Source organism: Mustela erminea, chromosome 5, assembly GCF_009829155.1.
Source record: "Mustela erminea isolate mMusErm1 chromosome 5, mMusErm1.Pri, whole genome shotgun sequence".
Classification (NCBI taxonomy): Eukaryota; Metazoa; Chordata; class Mammalia; order Carnivora; family Mustelidae; genus Mustela; species Mustela erminea.
The window spans coordinates 132894599-132906260 of record NC_045618.1 but is presented as its reverse complement, the minus strand read 5'-3'; the positions used below and the strand labels follow the sequence as shown (position 1 = coordinate 132906260).

Below are 11662 nucleotides of genomic sequence, written 5' to 3'. Positions count from 1 at the left end.
AATAAGACCCTTCACGAACTTTGCAGTCGCTCCACCTCGTTTCCCTGCGCGAGGGGGTGTGGCCAGCACTGGGGGCGGGGCTAGGCAAAGATTGCCCTATAGGGCGGGGAAATGAGACGGGGCTGCGAGCTGAGGTTAGGATTTCTTGGGGGGGCGTGGCTTATGGATCTTTGCTTTCCCGCCGACGGTTGGCCACGTCACGTGACATGGGTTGGAAGATGGCGTCTCCCACAGACGGTAAGAACCGGTTTAGGGATCTTTCCCCTGCCACCTCCTTCTTTGCTCTGCCGGGGACTTCCACTCTGTCTGCCCCGTAAACTAACGCTTTTTTTTTTCTTGGGCTCCAACTCTTTGCTTTCCACTTTTCGTTTCCACTGCGAGTTCGTCCTCAAGCTCGGTGGTTCTTCACAGAAGCTCTGGTAGTGCCCGGTTTCCCCTCTGTATCAAGAGGGTGAAGGAGGGCACCCTCGTGGGGCGCATTCTTGGCGAAAGGATTAGGGTCGCCCTGGCCTTGCCTTAGCCCCATTTGGGTGAGGCAGGGCCGAGGACCAGATACTGCTGGGGTAAATGCGGTGACTTAGGGTAGCTTTCTCCTTCTCAGGCACCCCACTGAAGGGTCGATTTTCTTTTGGAGCATCTGGAACGATTCTCTCAAATCCTAGCTAGGGTTGGTTACTGATCTGATTCCGGGATTAAGCCGCAAGCAAAACCTGATACTCTCCTGTCTGGGTAGATTGGCACCGTTTCCCTATCATGGCCCCTCCCAATGAGAGTCCAGAGGAAGATGAGAATTGAACACTGCTGTCTAAGATGTAGGGCATTTCAGATACCAGTTAAGTGGTTTTGGTATAACCACATGTTTTTGCGCGCTGTTCTGCCTTAGTTATGGTTTTGCAGTCATTTCTGAACTCATTTAAATTTTGCTTCTACCGCCACCATCCCCATGTCCATTTCATTGGTATGTAGTTTTTTCTTCTCAAACACATTTTGTGTTTGGAAAAAAATCTTGGAAGTTTATTTCAGGAATAAGGAAATTCAGGCCAGGAGAGCTATTACTGAGTTCCCATTATATGAAAGGCTTAATGCTAAGTTCTTTGGGAAAGGTAAAGATTAATCAATCATGTAAACACCTTTGCACTTTCAGGTCTTTCTTATGTATTTATTTATTTGTATTTTTTTACCCTTTTAAAAAGAAAGAGAGAAGCGAGAGAGAATGTGTGTGGGAGGAGGAGGAGGAAAAAGGACCAGGAAAGAATCTCAAGTGGACTCCTCTCTGAGCTTGAGCCCCACGCAGGACTCGATCTCATGATCCTGAGATAATGTCAGGTCTCATTTTAGATGTCACCTCTCAGAGAAGGTTTCCCAGAACACACAGTATCTGGAGTTACCTGTTTTCACTATTATTTACTATGTCATACCTTCATTGTCAGCATAGTTATTCTGTTTGCCCCTTTCATGCTGGTTTATAAACTCCAAATCTTGTCCTGTTAATAGTTGGATCCCAGAGTTTAGCACAGTGTCTGGCAAGCAGCAGACCTTTTAGAATATTTACATAAATAATATATTAGCCTCAGGTTTCAAGCTTAACTTAGGTTTTTTGAGCACATATGCATACTGTATAAGAAATTATGGGTGTTCAGAGTCAAAAGAGATTCTCTGGGGTGCCTGCTTGGCTCAGGCAGCCAACTCTTGATTTTAACTCAGGTTATGATCTCAGGGTCCTGAGATTAAGCCATACCTGGGGCTCCATGCTCAGTGGGGAGTTTGCTTGAAGATTCTCTCTGTGCTCTTGCTCTCTCTCTCAAATAAATAAATCTTAAAAAAAAAGGGGGGGGGTGGGGGAGAGAGAGAGAACGATTGCTTCTCCTTCCTGGATGCTGTCTTAAAATGTATTTTTTCTTTCCAGGAAAAAAAGGATTATTTAAAAAGTTGGCTAAGGGAATGGGGAGTTACTATTTAATGAGTAGAGAATTTCAGTTTGGAATGGTGAAAATATTCAGGAGATGGATGATAATGATGGTTACACAGCAGTGTGAATGTTTTTAATGCCACCGAATTGTACCCTTAAAAATGGTTGAAGTGGTGAATTTTGTTATGTATATCTTACCAGAATTAAAAAAAAAAAAAATCAGCCAGGTGATAGAAGTAGAAGTAATTGCTATTAAAATTTTTAGTTTATTACTAAATTGTTTTTATATTTATAAGTTTTATAGGTTTTTTTTTATAATATTTTATTTATTTGACAGGCAGAGATCACAAGTAGGCAGAGAGGCAGGCAGAGAGAGAGGGGGAGGGAAGTAGGCTCCCCGATGAGCAGAGAGCCTGATGTGGGGCTTGATCCCAGGACCCTAGGATCATGCCCTAAACCGAAGGCAGAGGCTTTAACCCACTGAGCCACCCAGGCGTCCCTAAGTTTTATCGGTTTTAGAGCTATGTTCCTTGTATTAGATTTTTTTACTGTCTTCTCTATTTCTTTTACCTTTTTGGCTAGGAAAAATATTGGAAACATTTTTCCCCCATTGGTCTTCTTGCCATCTCTGTACTCACTCAAGTTTGCATACTTGATTTTTAAAAAAGGTTTCATTCATTTATTTGGGAGAGAGCACATGAGCAGAGGGGGAGGGCAGAGGGAGACGGAGAAGCAGACTCTGCTGAGCAGAAAGCCTGATATAGGGCTTGATTCCAGGGTCCTGGAATCACGACCTGAGCTGAAGGCAGACCCTTAACCACCTGAACCACCCAGGTGCCCCTCTTGGGATTTCTTTAAAAAGGAAAACTTTGAAATTACTTAATGTATGAGAGTAGTACTCATAGCAGAGTCTGAGTTATGCTCCAGACTTGTGGTATCATAAGACCACCGTTGTTTGTTATCAGATCCTATTCTCGATAGGTTCACTTTTGTTATAGTTGAGCTACCCATCACCAACATTCCTAAGGAGTTTGAAAGTTGGAATTTTGTGTGTTACACACAGCTTTTCTTTGTTACCATTTTTGGGTGCTTTAGTTAAGGCAATTTATTAGGGTTGAGTTCTTTGCTGATTAGAATGTTGCTGGAAATTCCCTTAGAGTATTTAGGGAAAAAAAATTCAAGTTAGAGAAAAATACATGTTGAAAAATTTTATACATATGTCCATTTTCCAGGGAATGAGGCTGTAACTGCCTACCCACCCCAGATTTCTGGAGATGTGACTCACCCAGAAAATGTTAAGAACCACTGTTTAGATCATTAATTAATGCAATTCGTTAGGATCCTGAGCACAAAATATGTACTCAACAAATGTTAATTGTTACTAATTTTGAGCACTTACTGTGTGCCGAGGCAAAAGTGGCAAAGAAATGGTATCGAAGAATTAGGCAAGGGCTGTATCATGCATTTATTTTTTATTTTTTATTTTATTTTTTATTTTTTTTTAGGGTATGGGCGATATACATTCATGAAATTAGCTGGGAAGAAGTCCCTTACTCTGAAGAGTGACACAAATTGATTGACATTTTAAAAAAAAATCAGTTCTGGCTACTTTGTGAAGAACAGATTTGGGTAGAGAGGGGAAGAGGTAAGAATAGAAGCAGGGAGAACTGTTGAGAGCTTCTGAAGTAGTCTTCGAGAGAAGTGATGAGTCTTTGGTTAATTCATTTGGTTTCATGGTGTGTTTTGGAGATGGAAACTACTGGATTTACTAATGGATTGTAATGAAACGTCGAAGGAAAGGGAGGCATGAAGGATGGATGATTTTTAGGTTTTGATCTGAGAACTGGGGTTCATGGTGGTGCTATTTCTTGAGATGTAGGTGGTTTTGAACGTAATTATTGGACTCAGAAAGATTTTCACACATGTCAATGGAGAAGGATGTTGAGAGTTATCAGAGTTCTGGCAGAGAAGTTTGTTAAATAGCCTCTTAGTTATACTTGTGAAGTCCTGAGAAGGATAGGGACTGGAAATATAAATGTGGAGTTATTGACATATATATGCTGGTAAAGGCTATGGGGCTAGATGAGATCTCTTTGGAGGCTTTAGGTAGAGAGTGAAACCAGCCTGGGGTGGGACCTGAGTGGAGGAAAGGAAGGAAGGAGTTGGTGAGGTAGGAGAAAAATCAATTTTACAGAAGCTGGAAGTGGAGTTTTTCTTTTCTCTCTCTTTTGTTTTTAAGATCTATTTATTTATTTGAGATAGAGAGAGAGAGCATGTGAGATGAGGGTGGGGGGAACAGAGGGAGAGGGAAAGTGGGAAAATCTCAAGCAGACTCCTCGCTGAGTGTGGAGCCTAATGCAGGGCTTGATCTCACAACCCTAAGATCATGACCTGAGCCGAAACCAAGAGTCAGACACTTAACTGACTGAGCCACCCAGGTGCCCTAGAAGTGGAGTTTTTCAAGGAGAGTGGTCAGTGTGTAAATGCTGCAAAGAAGTCACAGACAACAGAGAAGTGACCACTGGGTTTAGCAACATAGGTCACAGATGACCTTGACCACAGCACTCTCCATGTATAGGGGAGCAGAAGCCCAGTTGTCTTGGGTTAAGGAGAGAATGTGAGGTGAGGAAGTGGAGATGTCAGGATAGAAAGCGCAAGTCGTTTTGTAGTGAAGGAGGAGTAAGGAGGTAATGGGGTCATGGAAGAGTTTTTTTTTCAAAGAAGGGGAATTCTAGAGCAGGCTTGCTTGCTGAGGAGTATGAGCCAGGAGAGAAGGTAGAAATTGTGCAAGAGAGGTTATTCAAGATTATATCTTGGACAGAGCAAGAGAAATTGACATCCAGAGCTCTTCAGAGGAGTTTGTCTTAATTGGGAAAAGTCTTAAGAGTATGAGTGAAGATGCAGGTGGGTTTGTTGAGATTTATTTTTCCTAATACCCCGCTAAAATATTGCTCCCATTTGAGAGATCAGAGATGTGAAGTTTGATGAAGGAGAATGATTTATTTGTATAATATCATGCCCCAGGAGTATCAGTGGCTATATAACTCAGATTTCTTTTTTTTTTTTTTAAAGATTTTATTTATTTATTTGACAGAGAGAGATTACAAGTAGGCAGAGAGGCAGGCAGAGAGAGAGAGGAGGAAGCAGGCTCCCTGCTGAGCAGAGAGCCCGATGCGGGACTCGATCTCAGGATCCTGAGATCATGACCCGAGCCGAAGGCAGCGGCTTAACCCACTGAGCCACCCAGGCGCCCTATAACTCAGATTTCTGAAGCACCTGGGTGGTTCAGTCAGTTAAGTGTCTGCCTTCAGCTCGGTCATGATCCCAGAATCGGCTTCTCCCCCTGTCCCTCACCCTGCTTGTGCTCTCCATCTCTCTGTCAAATAAATAAATAAAATCTTTCTAAAAAAAAAAGACTTCAAGTGAATGTTCCAGTTTCTTGTGTTCTTTGAGACTAAAATGCTGTAAGATGTAAATTAACATGTTTTGTGTCTTCTTGGCTCTTCTTGGTGTTTTGTTCTAGGGACAGATCTGGAAGCATCTTTGCTAAGTTTTGAAAAACTTGACCGTGCCTCACCAGACCTTTGGCCAGAACAGTGTAAGTTTTTGGTTTCTTGGTATCAGAATCAATACAGCAGAACCCAGTGCTACTTTGAGAGAGATTTTTGGTTATCATTTAACTGTAATGGTTAAAATTTTGATTTTACCTCACAGGGAAGAGACTGAATTCTGGGGTCTAATGTTAAGAATAGCTGTCTGGTAGTTTAACTTTTCAGGACACAGTGTGACTCAGAAAATGACAGAGGGCCTTAAAAAATGGAATCACTCTGTGATAAGTTCAGACAGCACAGAGATACAGCAAGTAGTTCCTCACCTCCTCACTCTCGTAAACTCACAATTCATAGTTTGGTACAAATCCTTTTGGCTTTTTTTATGATTATATACCTAAACAAATATGTATTTTTAAAGTATACAGCGGGGCTTTTTGCATTTGTTTGGATGTTTGTTTTATTTTTGTTTTTGTTTTTGGTATAATGATGGGGTCAGATGTACATGGTTAAGCTAATGTAGCGTAACTCATTCTACCTAGTAATTTATTAATGGCTCTTTCTATGTTAGTAGGTGTAAATCTACTTCATTTTTCTAAAGTATTTTATTATAATGGATAAACTGTAGTTTATATATGCCTACCCTATTTGGATACCTTAGATCCACTGTTTGATATTACAGACAACTCAGTATGTATCTTTGTGCGCAAGGAAGAGGATGGCTGTGTGTGAGAGGGCCCATTTACCCACATACCAGCCAATACCGGATGTTACCAAAAAATTTTTAAAGATTTATTTATTTATTTTAGAGGGCAGGGAGGGGCAGAGGGAAGGGGAGAGAGGGAATCTCAGAAAGACTGCATGCTGAGCACAGAGGCTGATGGGAGGGGGTGGGGGTGAGAGGGTACGTTCAGTCTCATGACTCTTAGCTCAGGATCTGAGGCAAAACCAAGAGTCAGAAGCTCAACCAACTGAGCCACCAGGTGCCCCTGGATGTTACTAATTTTTATTATTTTTTAATTCATATTTCTTTATTAGTGAGGGTGAACAGTATTTTAAAATATTTGCCTTTTTTTTTTTTTTTTTTTGACAGAGAGAGATCACAGATAGGCAGAGAGAAAGGGGGAAGCAGGCTCCCTGCTGAACAGAGAGCCCGATGTGGGGCTCGATCCCAGGACCCTGAGACCATGACCTGAGCTGAAGGCAGCTTAATCCACTGAGCCACCCACGTGCCCCATGCCTTTTTTTTTTTTTTTTTAACTTGACAGAGCACAAGTAGGCAGAGTGGCGGACAGAGGGACAAAGAGAAGAAGGCTCCCCACTGAGCAGGAAGCCCGATTCAGGGCTTGGTCCTAGGACCCTGGAATCATGACCTGAGCTGAAGGTGGCCGCTTGACCAACTGAGTCACCCAGGGGCCCCTGAATATCTGCTTTTTATCTTTATGTTTTCTAATGTGATTCTTCCCTTGAGGTACTTAAATAAACAATTACCCAGTTAACAATCCCTGACAAGACAGAATACTTAAAAAAGAAATTTAAAATTTCTGATAAGAGATAGTGTATCTCCCCAGTCTCTCATCTAACTGAACTCCTGTCCTTGCAAGTTCGGTTGAGGCATTTTCTCTAGGAAACTTTTCCTGCCCCCTCAGTCTGATAATAGATTTCTCCCCCGACCCTTTGCCATCATGCCTGGTATCTTTCTTGGAGCACTTAACCAGTATTATAGTTACTGAGTTACTCTTTCTCCTCTTCCAGACTATAAGCCCCTTGGAGACAGGGATGTTTTCTTATTATTTGGCTCCACTATGTCTGGGGCACTAAAATGTATATTGAATAAATAATGTGTTTTTTCTTTTCAGTACCAGGTGTCGCTGAATTTGCAGCTTCCTTTAAAAGTGTAAGTAATATTTCACTTACCTAATGAAGCTTACCCAGTGTTTTGCTCCTTAATAGAAGTTCAAATATCTCCTGTTTTCCTACTCTCAAGAAAAATATCATAGGCTTCCAATGAGATTGTAACTAGAGCCCTGGAAATCCGTGTATATTATCGTCATGTTGATAATAATGTCTTCCTCTGTTCAGATGTTCGTTTTGGCATTTTGACCTTTGCCTATTAGCCTCTTTTTTTAGCTTAAAAGCTTTTAAGGTAAAACCGTTGGAGTCTTTAATGTAACATCAGTATTCTTTTTTGCCCAAACCATGATTTTGAAGCTTTTCTCTGTTGTTTATGGGATGCATTTGACCTTATCTTATACCTCTTTACTGGCTTTTGAAGTTTCTCAGTGGCTCATCAAAAAGCAAAGGAAGATATTCATTAGAGCCACAACCTCTGTACTTTCTGGGCAGCAGGCGCTGTGGTTGATGCTGTCCACATATTCTCTTACAGTCCCACAACCAGGAGAACGTGATTATAGTATCAGCTAGCGCTTACATAGTGCTTACCATATCCCTGGCACTCTTCTAAGTACTTTATGTATATTATTTAACCTTCACAAAACCATGTGGGGTGCAGGTACTATTATTAGCCCAATTTTATAGACAAGGAAATGGGCATAGAGAGAGAGGTTTAGTAGGTTATCCAAGGTTATACGCTATGCATGTTAGAACCAGGCTTTGAATCCACTATCTGATTATTAGCATCCATACTCTTAACACCATATGCAGAAGCGTTTGAGTCCAGTGTTTAAAAAAAAAAAAAAAAAAAAAAAAGCACTAAGTGAAAGAGAACCTTGGAAATTACTTACCCAAGTTCTAATGAATGACAAACCAGGATTTGAATACAAGTTACATCTATTACAGAGCTCATGCTCTATCTAGTAAACCATGCCTTTGGGGATTTATACTATAATTCTCATTTTTTAAGTGAAGTGTGGTAGTTTTAAATGTTTTTAAAACTAGTTTTAAATTTTTTAAATTTTGTTTTTAAACAGACTATAGAGGGGTACCTGGGTGGCTCAGTCATTTAAGTGTCTGCCTTCGGCTCAGGTCATGATTCTGGGGTGCTGGGATTGAGCCCCACATCAGGCTCCTTGCTCAAAAGCAGGCCTGCTTCCCCTGCTCCTCCCTCTCCTGCTTCCCCTGCTCGTGCTTGTTCTCTCTGTGTCAAATAAATAAATAAAATCTTAAAAAAATAAAATAAATTGTGGAATTCTTCATTGCCTGTATAGGGAAGAGCCACTGTAACAATGAAACTTCAAGAACCTTCTGTACCTTTCTATGTGCTTAGTATTCTCTACTTATTATTAGAGTTATAGTTGCTGAGTTAAATATTAAGGCCCCCCTAGGGGCACCTGGGTGGCTCCATCAGTTCAGTGTCTGACTCTTGATTTTGTCTCAGGTCATGATCTTGGGGTCATCAGATTGATCTCTGCATTGGGCTACTCACTGGACTTGTCCTTTGTGCTCTGCTGCTTCTCCCCCTGTTTGTTTTCTGTCTCTCTCAAATAAGTTAATAAAATCTTAAAAAAAATAAACAGAAAAAAATATATAGTAAGGCCCTGTGGCTTTCAGATTCCTTGAGAATATCTGCTCAGAGGTAGTTTAAACTTGGTAGCCTCCCATTTATTCAAGATCTTGGGTTGTATGAAAGCTGGCTGGTGCTCATTTAGCATTCAGTAGGGGCTAAGCATGCAGAGTTCAGGAAGGTGTAGGGTTTTGGAGTCAGACACACTTGGATTTGAGTCCTGAATCTGCTACTTCACTCTCTGTGACCTGAGCAAGTTTCCTAACATTTTTGAGCCTTAGTGGTCTTACCTGAAGCTACCTCTTAAGATTCTTAGTGTAAAATGCTCTCATGCATGTAAAACACTTTGCATAGTGCCTCAGACATAATAAACAGTTCTCAGTAGCTATAGTATTAGATTAGCTTTCGTCTAGTAGATAGAGTACAAAGTACCTAACATAATTTTCTTACATTCTCATTCATACTTACTTTTCAGGTCAGTTAATTATATTTGGTAACAACTAAATATTTTGAGTTATAAATAGAAATAAGAGGTTTTTTAAAAAAAACTTTCATTAGGGGTGCCTGGGTGGCTCAGTGGGTTAAGCCTCTGCCCTCGGCACAGGTCATGTCCTCAGGGTCTTGGGATTGAGTCCCACATTAGGCTCTCTGCTCAGCAGGGAGCCTGCTTCCCTCTCTCTCTGCCTGCCTCTCTGCCTACTTGTGATCTCTCTGTCAAATAAATGAATAAAATCTTAAAAAAAAAAAAACCTTTCATTAAAATTTTTTTTAAAGACTTTATTTATTTATTTGACAGAGAGAGATCACAAGTAGGCAGAGAGGCAGGCAAAGAGAGAGAGGAGGAAGCAGGCTCCCTGCCAAGCAGAGAGACCGATGCAGGACTCAATCCCAGGACCCTGAGATCATGACCTGAGCTGAAGATAGAGGCTTTAACCCACTGAGCCACCCAGGTGCCCCAAAATATGTTGTTTTTTGAAAATCTGATTATGTATCTACCTCTTTTCCCTAGAGGTATGCACATTCATTTTAAGTTTTGTTTCTAGGGGTTTGGGTCATCCTGGGACCCCAGGTTAAAATCCCCTGGTATAGTCTGTTTCCCTACTGGTGGCCAAAAATGGCAAATTTGACCAATGGCCTTCTAGGAAAGGAAGTATAGAATAGTGGTTTCTGTACTCAGACTTCCTGGGTTTGAATCTTGGCTCCAATAGCTGTGTGTCCAGAAGCAAGCGATTTATAATCTTCCTGTACTTGTTTTTTTTTCTCCTTTGTAAAATGAGGATAATAATACCTGCTTAATAGGGTTGATTAGAAAATTAAGTCATATGATGCATTGGTCGCATAGTATCCAGCAAATGTTAATTAAGGAAAAAAAAGAGAAAAAAGACTGAAAGCTGAAATAATGTTTCTCAGCCATGCCCCTGCCTACACAACAGAATCATCAGTGTGCAGTTGTGGAGCTTTTAAAAAATTTGTATGTACTGGTTGTAGCTTGGGATGTGTGCTGGGAGGCTGGACCTGTGAACACTACAGTGGGTGTTCACTTAGCTTCAATTTGTCATGTTTGTGTGATAGTGACACAGCATTCTGTTGCCTTTCTTACCTGTGGAAAAGGAGGGAGTCCACTGGTATGAGATGTGTTTGGATCTTTTTTAGTTAAGTGTAGGTTTCAACTTTGTTTTCAAATGAGCTGTAGAACTCTTCATTGTCTGTAAAGCAAAGAGCCACTGCAACAATGGAAGTTCTAGAACCTTCTGTACTAAACACAGTGTGCATTGTTCTGTTATCTGGTTTGTATGTTTAAGATGCTAAAATGGGTGGCTCAGTGGGTTAAGCTGCTGCCTTCGGCTCAGGTCATGATCTCAGGGTCCTGGGATCGAGTCCCGCATCGGGCTCTCTGCTCAGCGGGGAGCCTGCTTCCCTTCCTCTCTCTCTGCCTGCCTCTCTGCCTACTTGTGATCTCTCTCTCTCTCTGTGTCAAATAAATAAATAAATAAATCTTTGGGAAAAAAAATGCTAAAATTTTTTTTTTTTTAAGATTTTATTTATTTATTTGACAGAGAGAAATCACAAGTAGATGGAGAGGCAGGCAGAGAGAGAGAGTGAGGGAAGCAGGCTCCCTGCCGAGCAGAGAGCCCGATGTGGGACTCGATCCCAGGACCCTGAGATCATGACCCGAGCCGAAGGCAGCGGCTTAATCCACTGAGCCACCCAGGCGCCCCTGCTAAAATGTTTTTGAAGTTAAATGGACAGTATTACATTAAAAAATACACATGTAACGTCCCTTGCTCTGTTCTCTCCAATGGACCCTCATTCCTCCTCCAGTATTCTAAATCAGTGCATCTGGAGTGTGTCCAGGGCATCGTTTTTTTTTTGTTCCATAGATGATTCTCATGGGCAACTAGGATTGAAAACTGTTGCCCAAAGTTATTCCAAGAATGGGCTCTCCTTCATATTTTGTAACTTCACTTTTCAGAGATGAGAGGATGGGGCGCCTAAGTTGCTCAGATGGTTATGACTTTGACTCAGGTCATGATCCTGGGGACCTGGGGTCGAGTCCCACACTGGGCTCCCTGTTCCTTGGGGAGCCTGCTTCTGCCCCTGCCTCTGTCTCTCTCTCTCTCTCTCTCTCTCTGTCTCTCATGAATAAATAAAATCTTAAAAAAAAAAAAAAAGAAAAATGAGAGGATAATTTAAAATTCTAAAGTTGTCTAAAATGTCTACAATAAAATGAAATTTGAAGAG

At 41.3% G+C, this 11662-nt stretch overlaps 1 protein-coding gene across 10 annotated transcripts in view; it reads left to right on the top strand.

The window, feature by feature from the left end:
- The first annotated feature begins 29 nt into the window (after window positions 1-29).
- Window positions 30-11662, top strand: part of LIN52 (lin-52 DREAM MuvB core complex component) — a 142604-nt gene continuing 130971 nt past the window's right edge. For 2 of the 10 annotated variants that reach the window (XM_032344952.1, XM_032344956.1), the window contains exons 1-3: window positions 131-237; window positions 5433-5507; window positions 7317-7354. In XM_032344952.1, the coding sequence (XP_032200843.1) occupies window positions 207-237; window positions 5433-5507; window positions 7317-7354 (144 nt within the window). In that variant the 5' untranslated portion in view covers window positions 131-206. Of the gene's footprint in view, window positions 238-4730; window positions 4814-5432; window positions 5508-7316; window positions 7355-11662 lie in introns of all 10 variants that reach the window. The other 8 variants (XM_032344950.1, XM_032344948.1, XM_032344947.1 and 5 more) reach the window with 8 other exon arrangements.